The sequence below is a fragment of the Sphaerodactylus townsendi genome, linkage group LG16 (genome assembly GCF_021028975.2).
Source record: "Sphaerodactylus townsendi isolate TG3544 linkage group LG16, MPM_Stown_v2.3, whole genome shotgun sequence".
NCBI classification, from domain to species: domain Eukaryota; kingdom Metazoa; phylum Chordata; class Lepidosauria; order Squamata; family Sphaerodactylidae; genus Sphaerodactylus; species Sphaerodactylus townsendi.
Window position 1 is genome coordinate 18,315,130 of NC_059440.1, and position 14,486 is coordinate 18,329,615.

Here is a 14,486-nt window from a genome sequence, read left to right on the forward strand (position 1 = left end):
TCTGCTGTGTGGAATCCACCACAGACACATTTGAGCAAAAAATCCTCCCTGAGGCTCTCTTTGTTTCCCTGGCAGGTGTAGGAGCCCAGGCAGCAGCCGCAAAAGCAGCCGCGAAATACGGTGAGTAACTTGCTAGGGGAACTACCTGGAATGCGCCAGAGCCCAGATCCCCTATAGATTTTAGCCATTTATAATCCCACTCACCTTGAATGTCTCCATTAAAAACCTTGGTTAGAAGCACCATGGACCAAAGAAGCACCAAAGTTAACGTGTTCCTTTTGAACGGGCAAAGGAGTGAGGCCTGGCAAGTCACTGTGGGTACACAGCCTGTAGTGCCACCATCAAAAAGGCAATTCTCTATCAGCATAGCTGTTGTTTCTGGAGAAATGCAGAGGAGGACTTCATTTTAGAAAGCCCTCCATGAACTTGTGGAGGAGAAAATCAGAAATAAAAGAGAGAGCAAGTGCAATAGAAATTCAGAAGCAGGCCAACTTAGAGTAATGTTGTAATGCTGTTTTAATTGTTTTAGTAATATTACAGAGCTTATAATATGTTTGTATTAGTTTTAACTTCTGCTCTGTCTGCTTATGTTCCTTCTGTACACCGCCCTGAGCCCTTGGGGGGAGGGTGGTATATAAATCCAATGATGACAGACAGACAGACAGACAGACAGACAGACAGACAGACAGACAGACAGACAGACAGACAGACAGACAGACAGACAGACAGACAGACAGACAGACAGACAGACAGACAGACAGATAGATAACCTATACCACCTTCTCACTCCCCAAGTTTCTTTGAGATGCCTACCCAGATTTTTTTAAGTTGATACCCCCTTCCACTAGCATCCCCAAATAGCCCAGATTTCCTTTTTTTGAAGCACAGCTATAGAGCTGTGGTTTATTCGTTTGGGCTATTTTTAATCGGCCGTTTGTCCTCCCCTCAAAATACCCTAAATGTTACCTTTGTACATTGATCTTTAGCTAAATGAGCTCAAGGATAGAACTGGGGAGGGGGATCGAGACGACGTGGAATGGTGGGATTCTGAAAGTAATTTGGAGTCCAAAGGCCCCCTTGTTTCCAGTCTTCACTTTGGAAAGGTGCACCTGCCATTGGGTTGCCATCTCTGGATTGGGAAATCCTTGAAGATCTGGGGGCAGAGCTTAAGAGGGATGGAGTTTTGGGAAGACCTGAAACAACAGGCTGCCAATCACTCTGGTTTCTTTTCCAAGGAGCGGGAGCCGGTGTCCTGCCTGGAGCTGGAGTCTACCCAGGGGGTTTGGTACCAGGTGCTGGCATCTATCCAGGAGCTATAGGTAAATATCATGGTGGGGCTGGGGGGGGAGCTGAATCCTGTGAATAGGAGCTTTGCTTTCCTCTGCAAGATGGCCTCCCCGGGCCCCCGCCTGGCCTCCATCAGGAACCAACCATGTTTAGCCACCCACAACCCAAACCTCTCCAAAAGGACAGAAAAGTCCACTTATGCTGCCCTTAAATACACACCAGAAAGTAGCATCTCTGAACATCTCCAATTGTTTTGCAGGGGTGGGTCCAGCGGCGGCGGCGGCAGCAGCGGCTAAAGCGAGAGCAAAAGCAGCGGCGTATGGCGGTGAGTCGGCTTGCTTTGTGCTGCAAATGAGGTGGTGGTGGTGGTAGGGGCCTGAACCAAACCTTTCATGGTGATCCGGGGCTCTGCCAAACTTGGCAGCAGGGAGGTAGTGTTCCCCCTCCCCGTGGCATGTTCTTGACTCTCTCCCCAAAGCTGTTTTTCACCCAGGCCCCTTCTGCACATGCAGAACTTTCAATCCACTTTCAATCCACTTTGCAGCTGGGTTTTACTGTGCGGAAGAGCACAATCCACTTACAGACAATTGTGAAAGTGGATTGAAAGTGCATTACTCTGCGTGTGCGGAAGGGGCCCCAGTCTAAAGCCACGTGTGCCTGATAACTGGGCTGGAGAAAGAGGCTCCTCCTTCCATTCATAACATCCATCTCCCTGACGTTTTTCATGCATTTGCACCTTTTGTTGAGCAACCCATTTGTCCCTTTTGACTCAGCATTCTGAGCTATGGATCCTCATTGAAGGATTTTGTTCAGAGACTGGGCACTCTATACGAGTGCTTATTTAGCACTGAGGCCCCTTCCACACAATCTGTGAGCAGCATGGAAATATAATATTGTTCAGTGTGGCCTGAACAATTTGTACAGCAGCCATTTTCTCCAGGTGAACTGATCTCTATCACCTGGAGAGCAGTTGTAGCAGCAGAAGAGTTCCAGCTACTGCCTGGAGGTTGGCAACCTGGAGACATCCATTTGTATCAGCATGGCACATATTATCGGAAATTGTCCCCGCCAGACATCTATTTTGGGTTGGAAGCAGGTAGATAGCAGGGAGCCAAAAGCGGCCATCGGTGCAAAGAGGGAGTAGAAGAAGAAGAGTTTGGATTTATACCCCCCCTTTCTCTCCTGTGGGAGACTCAAAGGGGCTTACAATCTCCTTTCCCTTCTCCTGCTGCCACTTACAAAACACCCCTGTGAAGTGGGTGGAGCTGAGAGAGCTCAGAAGAGCTGTGACTCTCAGCCTCCAAGGTCACCAGGGGCTGGCCTGTGCAGTTGGAGCGTGCACCAAGCCAATCTAGTCTCCTACCTTAGATAAGCCTCATTATTTGGCTCAAGTGGCAGAGCAGGGAATCAAACCCGGTTCTCCAGATTAGAGTGCACCTGCTCTTAACCACTACACCACTGCTGCTCTTATTGCATTCCCCCCCCCCTTCGAGTCAAGTTTCATTAGGTGGTACATCTGTAAAAGAAGGGAAGGAGCCAAGAGCTTGTTTCTTTTCCTTGGTTATTTAAGCTTTTATAGCAAGCCCCTTGGTACCTTTAAAAACAATGGCACCTGAGTCCTGCGTTATGAACAAAGTGGTGTTTTGATTCCAAAATAAGAGCTCCCAGAGCGGGGAAACCCCAAGTCTGCTCCCTTTCTTCAAAACTTGATTGCTGAGGAATGGAAAAATAGGAAAATTAAATCTAATAATGGGGAACAGTTGCAGGAAAAGCTACCAGAACGGAAAGGGTTATGAAGCCCCCCCACCCCCCGAAAGTTTTCAGGGGCCAATACAGCTGTTGCGGCTGCATTTTATAGCAAGAGTGAGCACATCAAAATGTTATATGAGCCATCATTGTACATAGTTTAGTCCTAATAGCAACTGCAGTTTTTGAAGTCTCTGTGCTGTTAATATTTTTGAGGTCTCTGTCCTTAATATTTGTGTTCCCCTGTCGGAGGTCAAAGCGCTTCATATGGGTAATCCAGTTTCAATCCGTACAACATCCCTGTAAAGTAGACCAGTATTTTTACCCCCACGCTGCACATGAAATATTTGAACTTTGATTTTTTTTTCCTTTGCAGGTGCTGGGGCAGTCCCTGGCGTCGTCCCGGGTGCTGCTGGTGTCGTCCCTGGCGCTGCTGGTGTCATCCCTGGCGTTGGCACCGTGCCAGGAGCAGTTCCGGGTGTTGTGCCAGGTGTGGGAGCAGTTCCAGGTGAGCTTGTTTGGGCAGCTTTCCCATGTTTTGGAGGGGGAGGAGAAAAATGGAAGCAACCTTGCTTGATTTCGTTCAAATACCAGAAAGAAGCAAGCCTCCCATGCCCAGCACAAATCAGTATATAAGCCTGCCTGCTGCCCTTACTGTGCCCACGGGACCAGACCATCATGTGCCATCTGCTGTGGACACAGAAGAGATGCCATGAATCAGTGGTGTGGAGAAGAATAGCCAAACACTCTCCCCCATGCCCTCCCACCAGGCTCTAAGTACAGAAGATTCCAGACACATTTTACTATATAATTGAGCAACGTGTTCCCGACAACAATCCAGAAGAAGCGAATGACTCTGGGATATGTAGTCCAGAGGGTGCCATTTCTCATGTACAAAGTGGCTGATGGGACTACAACTCCCAGACTCCTTCTTGGGTATCACTTCTTAAAACTGTGGGACTGGGAAGAGAAAAATTAGAGTAGGGGCAGAAAGAGAATGAGTGCTAGGGATAGGCAAAAAGAGAAAGGGAGAGCCATGGTAGGAAGCCAGAAATAGAGAATGAAAACCAGGGTAGGGTAGCAAAAACATGGAGAATATAGTGTTGTAGAATCTCCATATATTCTCTATGGAGAATAGAGTGCTTCATTTCAGAGGGTAGCCAAACTGGTCTGCAGCAGAACAGCTAGATTCAACTCCAATAGCACCACAGAGACCAACAAGATTTTGGCCCCTTCCGCACATGCAGAATAATGCACATCCAATCCACTTCCAATGCACTTTGCAGCTGGATCTTACAGTGCGCAACAGCAAAATCCACTTTCAAACAATTGTGAAAGTGGATTGAAAGTGCATTATTCTGCACGTGCAGAAGGGGCCTTTGAGAGTCAAACGCCTTTCATCAGATATCTGACAAAGGGAGCGTTGAATCTTGCCAACTTATATCACAATATCTCGTTGGTCTCTGGAGTGCTACTGGGCTCAAGCGAAAGATTCTTGGTATACATCTAGAACTGATCATATGGTTATCTTGAAGTCCTGTTTGTTATATCTTTGCTTTGCTTTGCTCCTTCCAGGAGTTGCAACACCAGCAGCAGTAGCAGCTGCCGCCAAAGCAGCCAAGTATGGTAAGGCTCTTAGGGCTGTGCGGAGTAATCATCTTCTGGGAGGGGGGCAACAGACCTTCGATCCCCCCAAAAATACAACCCAAGTTTCTAGTACTGCTGGCTGAAATAGACATTTGTATGCACAATAGACATGTGTATGCACAATAGACATTCATATGCGCAATATTTATTTTATTTATTTATTTATTTTATTGGATTTTTATACCGCCCCATCCCCGGAGGGCTCTGGGCGGTGTACAACATTTAAAAACAGTATAATTAATAACATTTAAAAGCAGCGATCCAAGTTTAAATATAAATTAAATTAAAATCCAAGATGTAAGGTGGCGTCCAGCGTTTCAACAGCATAAAATCCCTCCCTCCCCACGATGAAGGGAGGCATGGCGAGTCTCAGTGATGGAATTGTGGCCCAGGTGTTGAGGGCCACAGACGGGGCACTATTAGCGGCTGGGTCCTCCGAAGGCCCGGCGGAACAGCTCTGTCTTACAGGCCCCGCGGAACTCCTTAAGGTCCCGCAGGGCCCGGACAGCTGGAGGGAGAGCGTTCCACCAGGCCGGGGCCAGGGCTGTAAAAGTCCTGGCCCGCGTGGAGGCCAGCCGCATCACCGAAGGGCCAGGGACCACCAATAAGTTGGCCTCAGCCGATCGGAGAGGCCGCCTAGGGACATATGCACAATAGACATTTGTATGCTCAATAGACATTCATATGCACAATAGACATCCGTATTCACAATTCATATGCACAATAGACATTTGTATGCTCAATAGACATTCGTACGCGCAATAGACATCCGTATGCACAATTCATATGCACAGTAGACATTTGTATGCTCAATAGACATTCGTATGCGCAATAGACATCCGTATGCACAATTCATATGCACAATAGACATTTGTATGCTCAATAGACATTCGTATGTGCAATAGACATCCGTATGCACAATTCATATGCACAATAGACATTTGTATGCTCAATAGACATTCGTATGCACAATAGACATTCGTATGCTCAATAGACAATCCATATGCCCAATATGCACAATAGACATTCGTATGCACAATAGACATTCGTATGCACAATAGACATTCGTATGTGCTAATGCCCACCGAAATCTCAAAAACTAGAGGAATGACTGCAATACAGCCCCAGGAATGTGAGGCCAGTAACTTTACTGGAGGTAACAAGCTCTGGTTTGCGTCTGGTTGGGGGACTGTCTCAAAAACCAAAGCCTGGTGCTGCAGAGAGGAAAGGCTGGACAGAAATGGAACGGATGAATAAACTGTTTCTGCAGGTGCACGGCTGCCACTGAGAATGGCAAGCCGGCGTTTCCTTCTCCCCAGCTGTAGTGATATAAAACATGTGAGGTGACATGATTGCATTGTCAGATTCCTCAGCAGGAGCTGGCAAAAAATGGATTGAGGGCTGGAAATCTATGACAGTTATGTCTCTTCTATAGGTAGATGTTGCAGCAAGGGAGGAGAGGGACACTAGACTGCTATTTTCCATGGCAGCTATGTGTCCTCTATAACATCCCACTCTCACCTAAGTTTTGCAGTGGGGAGGTAGGTGTTTTACATCTGCAGGTGGATACTTTGGGCCTAGTAGAGCATTTACTTTTAATTGCCTTGAATCTCCCAGCACAGTCCTCTTGCTCCGAGCACAACATTTTGGAGTCACCGTGCTAGACATGATGGGCAAGGATAGATTGATATCGCAACGGTGAATTGTCATATTGAATGTTCTTCACACAACCTATCTTATTGTGGCTGGCTAATACCCAAGGAGATCAGCCAAGTGGATGGGTCAACGTTACCTTCTTGCGCCCAATCAGAACGAGATAGTCTCCACTTTCGCCTGTTCTGTTCCAGGTCAGGTGCCAGGTGTCGGTGGAGTCCCAGGAGCTCTGCCAGGTGTTGGCGGCATCCCGGGTGTTGGCGGCTTCCCAGGTGTTGGCGGGGTTCCGGGTGCCATTCCAGGCGTGGGCGGCATCCCAGGTGTGGTTCCAGGTGCTCTCCCAGGTAAGCTAGGATAAGAAGAAGTATCCCCTGCCTGGGTCAATTCTGCCCTGCACTCCTGACCATGTCTTTTGTATGTATCTGCAGGTGTTGGGCCAGGAGCGGCAGCAGCTGCAGCAGCGAAGGCAGCGGCCAAAGCAGCAGCATATGGTGAGCTGGACACTTGCAGAATGGCTGTGTGGCTTCCCTCAGGAGTGTTTGAAAATGTTCAGCATTCATTATTCCTCTCTTAGATCTAGGGCTCTGACTAATGATGTCTTTTCTGCATGATTCCCACTTGAGAAGGGGGAATTGACAAGGTTGGCCCTGAGAGCCAGCGTGGTGTAGTGGTTAAGAGCAGGTGGATTCTAATCTGGAGAACCAGATTGGATTCCCCACTCGTCCACATGAGTGGGAGAGGCTTATCTGGTGAACCAGATGTGTTTCTGCACTTCTACAGTCCTGCTGGGTGACCTTGGTCTAGTCACAGTTCCCTCAGGACTCTCTCAACCCCACCTACCTCACAAAGTATCTGTTGTAGGGAGAGGAAGGGAAAGGAGCTTGTAAGCCACTTTGATTCTCCCCCGGGTGCCATTTTCCCAAAGTAAGGGCTTGCCCCCCGGCGCCATTTTCCACCAGTACGGCGAAAGCTTGCCCTTCAATCTCACCTCTTCTGTTTCAGGTCAGGCTGGAAGGGTCCCAGGTGTTGTCCCGGGCGTTGGTGGGGTCCCAGGTGTTGTCCCGGGCGTTGGCGGGGTCCCAGGTGTCGTTCCCGGTGTTGGTGGCATCCCAGGTGTAGCTCCAGGTGCTCTCCCTGGTGAGTTACAATAAGAAGTTGTTTCTTCTACTTGGACAAATTCTGTCCTGCAATTTTGACCATGTCTCTTGTATTAACCTGCAGGCGTTGGTCCAGGGGCGGCAGCGGCGGCAGCAGCAAAGGCCGCAGCTAAAGCAGCAGCATATGGTGAGTTGAATGGCCCCTTTATCTGTCACTCAGAGAACTGATCTTGAAATCTTGAAATGCAAACAAACCAGCCAAGGCTGGCCTGAAATTCATTCTCAGTAGAATCGTGCCTTAGATACGAATTATGACCCTATCAGAATTTGGCCAGTATGGGCTTAATTGGTCATGCTGGTAGGGCTGATGGGAATTGTAGTTCCTGAACATCTGGAGAGCCGCAGGTTCCTACCCTGACCTAGAGGGGTAGGAACCTGCGGCTCTCAGATGTTCAGGAACTACAATTCCCATCAGCCTCTGTCAGCATGGCCAATTGGTCATGCTGGTAGGGGCTGATGGGAATTGTAGTTCCTGAACATCTGGAGAGCCGCAGGTTCCCTACCCCTGACCTAGAGTAACTCAAGCTCCTTTTCCATTCTTCCAAGTCCGAACAGGGACGGATTCCAAAGGGCAGAGGCAGAATTGCCGTTCTGTGCACGCGTTCCTTCCATGTTCCACGTGATTATTTTTCATTTATTTGGAAAATTAATATGCTGCCTCTCAAAACTTGCTTGGGGCAGCTCAAAACAGTAAAAACCGTGCACCCCCACAATTAAAACAAATCGTACCTGTGGGATGCTTGGAATGGACTCGCAAGCCCTTAGGTTCTGAAAGTGTGGAAAAGCCCCAAAGACTGAATCGGTGGGTGTGTTTGCACAGATCTGGCTTTGATCATTCAAATAGAATTTTAATTTTAAAAACAAAAATAGCATACGGTACATGATTTGTATAAGGATCAGTGTGAGCAAGGGTATAAGGAGAAGATGAAAACACGCAGTCCTCTAAGCCCTGAACTCTGTGCTGACCCTAAACCATGTCTCGGTAGAACAGGCTAATAATTCTTCAAGTAGTAGCATTTCACCGTCCATCAGTACCATAGTTCTCAGAGTCAGGATTTCTAATTCGACTCGTTTTCACTTTCCAAATTAACATTATGGGCATATTCAAATTTTAAAATTGGGAAGAATTTTTTTATAGAAGTCTAGGACAAATTCGGGGGTGGGAGATTACTTTGGCCCAATTCATAGACTATGGTGATAAGTTTTTTGTTATTTTTTCAGCTGAGGTCAAGATATGACCTGTCTGTTGAATGGCTGGATTTACAGCTGCAACATCTGTTGATATGTAAATATCATCCTCCAGCACTAAGTGTTTCAGAATCTCCATGACACTTGGAAACTCTCATTGCTTCACTGCAGAAAATATTTATTTATAAATAACTGATGTCAAAAATATGGGAGGTGAAATTGCAGAAATGAATGGAATAAGGAGCTCAATCACCCGGTTTTGCCAGCGCCACAGAACATGGTCCTAAGTTTTATACCTGTGATATTCATAGATCTCAAGCTACAACTTACTGAGTAAAAAGTTATGTTTAGGATATTCCGGACCGCAGAGCTCCTTTTTAGTAAAGAACTAAGTCAGGTGTCTCAGAGACAGCGTGGTGTAGTGGTTAAGAGCAGGTGCGCTCTAATCTGGAGAACCGGGTTTAATTCCCTGCTCTGCCCCTTGAGCTGTGGAGGCTTATCTGGTGAGCCAGATTAGCTTGTGCACTCCAGCACATGCCAGCTGGGTGACCTTGGGCTAGTCACAGTTCTTCGGAGCTTTCTCAGCCCCACTCACCTCACAGGGTGTTTGTTGTGGGGGCGGGGAGGGAAAGGAGATTGTAAACCCCTTTAAGTCTCCTTACAGGAGAGAAAGGGGCGATATCAATCCAACTCTTCTTCTTCCCTTCTAATTGCCGGCATTATAACTTGTGTCTTAAGAATATGCTTCAGGCCTGCCCAGTATTCAATCTTTTTTCAGAGGAAGTAATTACTTATATCAGCTTTGCATTAGAATATTCATGGATCTTTGAGGATGCTTATGCAGTTTTAAATTGTTTTCTTGAACCCTGGAGCTAACTGATGGTACGTGAAAGAGAACCTCCTTGCCTTTACTGTTGCTAAAAGACTGATACTGCACACCCTGGAAAGATAAATGCCCACCTCCAGTACCTCAGAAGACAGAGGACTTTGCAACCTTACCAACATGTGAATATATGGTGCACAGATTGCAACGGCACACAGACGTATTTTAGATAACTAGATTTTTTAAATAGATGCCTATCTGTAGACTTGCCACCATTGCTGTTATATTTTCATTTTTTTTTCCGCTTGGGGGGTTTGGTTCAAAATACAACAATTAAATTTGCAAAAAGTTCTTATCAAGCCAGTTCGCAACAAGCTTGACCTTCAATCTCACCTCTTCTGTTCCAGGTCAGGCTGGAAGGGTCCCAGGTGTTGTCCCGGGCATTGGCGGGGTTCCAGGTGTTGTCCCGGGCATTGGCGGGGTCCCAGGTGTAGCTCCAGGTGCTCTCCCTGGTGAGTTCCAGTAAGAAGATGTTACTTCTGCCTGGACAAATGCTGTCCTACCTCTTGACAATGTCTTTTGTGTGTACCTGCAGGTGTTGGTCCAGGGGCAGCAGCGGCTGCAGCAGCGAAGGCAGCAGCTAAAGCAGCAGCATATGGTGAGCTGAATGGCCTGTTCACCTGTCACTCACAAGAGTGTTATGAGTCGTCTTGGAATGCAAATGAGCCAAGGAAGGCTGACCTGAAATTCACTGTTACACTCAGCTTAGAGTGCAACAGCAGTGGCGTAGCGGTTAAGAGCAGGTGCACTCTCATCTGGAGAACCGGGTTTGATTCCCTGCTCTGCCACTTGAGCTGTGGAGGCTTATCTGGGGAACTGGATTAGCCTGTGCACTCCAACACATGCCAACTGGGTGACCTTGGGCTAGCACAGTTCTTCTGAGCTCTCTCAGCCCCACCTACCTCGCAGGATGTTTGCTGAGGGTGTGGGGTGGGGAAGGAAAGGAGATTGTAAGCCCTTTGAGTCTCCTACAGGAGGGAAAGGGGGTTTATAAATCCAAATTACTCCTCCTCCTCCTCCTCCTCCTCCTCCTCCTCCTCCTCCTCCTCTTCCTCTTCTTCTTCTTCTTCTTCTTCTTCTTCTTCTTCTTCTTCTTCTTCTTCTTCTTCTTCTTCTTCTTCTTCTTCTTCTTTTCCATTCATATACTTCCAAAAAGGGAGATTCATCGGATTCCAATGAGATTTTGGCAGTATAAGCTTTCAAGCATCAAAAATACTGATCAAGAGATATTTGCCTCTCAAAAGCTTATACTCAGAACTCTCAGTGGTCATTAAGGTGCTACTGGATTCGAATCTCGCTCTTCCTATTGAAGGAAGGTAATTAGTTAATATTTTAAAATAAATACATTTTCTTCAGGGACTGGCGTGGCACCTGGCTTAGGAGGTGTTCCTGGCGTGGCACCTGGCTTAGGAGGTGTTCCTGGTGTGGCACCTGGCTTAGGAGGTGTTCCTGGTGTGGTACCTGGCGGCATAGGAACTGGAGGTATGTCATCAGGATATGGAAACTAGTGTAGGCACTTTAAAAAATAGATAATAGATGTCTTAGCGTTTGGTTCTGCTGTGATCTAAAAAATGTGAGGTTCCCTTCACACTCCCAGGGCAACCATGAGGTCCAGAATAACAGAACAGTCTTGTGTTTGCAGGTAGCTGTTAGTCCAAGGTAAAATTATTTTATTAAGACCAACCCGAATAACACAAATTGATATGCAAGCATTAAAGTTCTCTAGAATTCTTCACCAATTCTCTAGAATTCTTCACCAAGACTGAAGAATTCACTAAGTAATTCACACCTGTCATTAAAATTCAGAATGCCGGAAATTAAACTTTGGACTTTTTACATTCAAAGCAGATTCTCTGCCACCCTCCCCAAATCTTGTCTCTAATGCACACTCTAATACACACTCTAATGTGTATACATGTCCATGAGCATTAGAGTGCTATGCAGCGCACGGTTTGCCGTTTCCCAGGCTGGTGATAAAGCACGCCCTGTAGTGATAAACAAGTGATAAAGCACGCCCTGTAGAACAAGGATGGTTTATTTAGCATACCTCGAACCTAAATGTTCAAAGCCTTTCTAAGCTTCATAAACAGTTCCAGAGTGACTTCCAGAGAAAGCAGTGCAACCTATAAGAGGCCAAGTGGAACTCTGGGCAGAGATCCTCGGTATGAGAATAGGGTTGCAACTTGCCGCGGGCACACGCCTGTTTTTGCCTGGGAAACGTTGGAGGAGGTGACATTTCAACCTGCCCTTTTTGAGGTTTCTACATGCCATGGACATTGGCCAGGGAAGATGAAGCTCGGGTGACCTTTTAGCCCTGGATTTGGGGAGGGGGGGCTCTTGATGGAATTAGGACCAGTGTTTTCCAATCTGTTTCTGCTTCCTCCCCCTTCTTAGGAGTGGTGCCAGGAAGTCCTGCCGCAGCTAAAGCTGCAGCCAAGGCAGCTAAATATGGTAAGTGAGAGGTTCACAGTGCGGCTGCCCCATCCAGCCTAGGGATTGGGGTTGCCAGTTTCCAGGTGGGGCCTGGAGATCTGGCAGAATTACCGCTATGGTCCAGTCTACAGAGATCATTTCCCTTGGAGGAAATGGCTACCTTGGAGGGTAGACTCTATGGCATTATACTCTGCTGAGGGCCCTTCCTTCCCCAAACCCCACCCTGCTCAGGCTCCACCCCCAAATCTTCAGGATTTCTCCAACCTGGAGTTGGCAACCCTATGAACAACTGCTTGACAGAGGTGGCCACTCAACTGTCTTCCCTGCAGCCGTTTCCATTAGCCTGCCAGGCCACAGTAGTCCGCATTTCTGGCTAAAAGAAATAAAAGAACCCCTGCCGCAAAACACTCTTGCCTGGTCACACAGAGGTAGTGAGCCAGCGTGGTATAGTGGTTAAGAGCAGGTGCGCTCTAATCTGGAGAACCGGGTTTGATTCCCCGCTCTGCCACTTGAGCTGTGGAGGCTTATCTGGTGAACCAGATTAGCTTGTGCACTCCAGCACATGCCAGCTGGGTGACCTTGGGCTAGTCACAGTTCTTCGGAGCACTCTCAGCCCCACTCACCACACAGAGTGTTTGTTGGGGCGGGGTGGAGGACGGGAGGACATTGGATGCCCCTTTGAGTCTCCGTACAGGAGAGAAAGGGGGGATATAAATCCAAACTTTTCTTCCAGCCCTTCTAGTCCTCACTCGCCAGAGGCGAGTGTCTGCAACAACAATTGATCGCTCTGCCCTTTCCCTTTCACACAAGACTGTGAAGCCAGGCCCTTGGCAAGAAAGAAAGTCGAGAAGGATGCCCTCTTTAGCCTTCTTTGTAGGCTTCAGATTTCAGTTCTTTGTGGCACATTTTGACTTCCTCTCTCATTATTAAAAAGGGCGTATAGACACTGATCTTGTGTCTCTAGCTCCAAGGCCTGTGACAGTGTTGTGCAGTGGAAAACCGGATTTGATTCTCCACTCCTCGACATGAGCGGCAGGCTCTTATCTGGTGAACCAAGTTTGATTCCCTGCTCCTCCACAGGAAGCCTTCTGGGTGACTTTGGACTAGTCACAGTTCTCTCAGAACTCTCTCAGCCCCACCTACCACACAAGGTGTCGGTTGCGGGGAGAGGAAGGGAAAGATTTATATGCTGCTTTAAAACTCCTTACAGGAGAGAAAAGTGGGTATAAATTCAGAGTCTTCTTGTTATTAATATTGATACATGTGTGGTTTAATCAAATAGGAGCTGGTGGAGCACGAGGCCTGGTACCCGGTGTCGGTGGTGGTCTGGTGCCCGGTGTCGGTGGTGGCCTGGTGCCCGGTGGGGTTGGCAGCCTGGTACCTGGCCTTGGAGGAGTTGGAGGCGTTGGAGGCGTTGGAGGTCAGCAGCCTACAAGATTTCTGTTGTTGTGTCATTCCGTTGCCTGTGGCCTTTCTTTCTTCCCTTCTGTTTCACATTTTACATTCCTAAGTTTTCCTCAGCAGAGCTGTTGGATGGTTGGCAATAAGGACCAACACAAAATAAGTAACAGTGGAAAGGTTGGGAAGCCGGTCCCCCGTCTGAAAAGTTTGCTCAGTGAAAGCTCTGGAATGAAATTAGCTTCTTGCGAGTGTTCCTGGTTAGGGATACCCACAGTGGTGGGATCCAAAAAATTTAGTAACAGGTTCCCATGGTGGTGGGATTCAAACAGTGGCGTAGCGCCAATTGGCCTGGGCGGGGCATGACGGGGGCGTGGCTGGGCATTTCGGGGGCGGGGCATTAATAATTTCTCTGTTACTGTAAAAAACTCTTACTGTCAAAAAAAGTTCCTAATTTCCAGCTGCTATCTTTCTGTCCATAATTTAAACTCATGATAGCAAGTCCTATCGTCTACTGCCAACAGAAACAACTACTTCTCCCCTAATTGACTGCCTGTCAAATACTTAATACTTTCAAATACTTAATTTTGTTTGTAGAAATCAAAAGAAGGATCCTTTCCTTAAACAAGGAACTTTACCATATTTCTAAAACATGTTTTTAAAACAGCCCAACAGGGAGAATGATCCCGTTTTCCACCTTCGCTAACAGGACTTTATGATTTTTGGACCTAATGGAATTTCTAACGGAAAAGCAGACCCAATTAGTAACCCCCTCTTGGCACACACAAATAATTAGTAACCCCCTCTCGGGAACTGGTGAGAACCTGCTGGATCCCACCTCTGGATACCCACAACCATTTGGGGGGGGGCACCACCAAGAAGCCTCCCAATCGATCTTTATTATGGTCACAGACCAGCATAAGGTAAATGAAATAAAACCAGAAAGATCAGATATTTTAATATAGTAAATATATATCTGAAAAGAAGAAAAACCTACTGGTAAAAGGAAATTGGGAACAGATGAAAGTTTGAACATAAAGGAACCAGGATAAATGCATAAATAATAAAAGGGAATAAAAGCTTTAAAACTTGAT

At 47.2% G+C, this 14,486-nt stretch overlaps 1 protein-coding gene across 6 annotated transcripts in view; it reads left to right on the plus strand.

The window, feature by feature from the left end:
- ELN (elastin) overlaps positions 1–14,486 on the plus strand; it is an 80,122-nt gene that overhangs the window by 54,915 nt on the left and 10,721 nt on the right. For 2 of the 6 annotated variants that reach the window (XM_048519484.1, XM_048519483.1), the window contains exons 15-28: positions 76–120; positions 1,236–1,319; positions 1,547–1,612; positions 3,410–3,541; positions 4,609–4,659; positions 6,528–6,677; positions 6,762–6,824; positions 7,336–7,470; positions 7,555–7,617; positions 9,909–10,013; positions 10,097–10,159; positions 10,918–11,043; positions 11,956–12,012; positions 13,277–13,415. In XM_048519484.1, coding sequence (XP_048375441.1) covers positions 76–120; positions 1,236–1,319; positions 1,547–1,612; positions 3,410–3,541; positions 4,609–4,659; positions 6,528–6,677; positions 6,762–6,824; positions 7,336–7,470; positions 7,555–7,617; positions 9,909–10,013; positions 10,097–10,159; positions 10,918–11,043; positions 11,956–12,012; positions 13,277–13,415 — 1,279 coding nt within the window. The remainder of the gene's footprint in view (positions 1–75; positions 121–1,235; positions 1,320–1,546; positions 1,613–3,409; positions 3,542–4,608; positions 4,660–6,527; positions 6,678–6,761; positions 6,825–7,335; positions 7,471–7,554; positions 7,618–9,908; positions 10,014–10,096; positions 10,160–10,917; positions 11,044–11,955; positions 12,013–13,276; positions 13,416–14,486) is intronic. The other 4 variants (XM_048519486.1, XM_048519485.1, XM_048519488.1 and 1 more) reach the window with 4 other exon arrangements.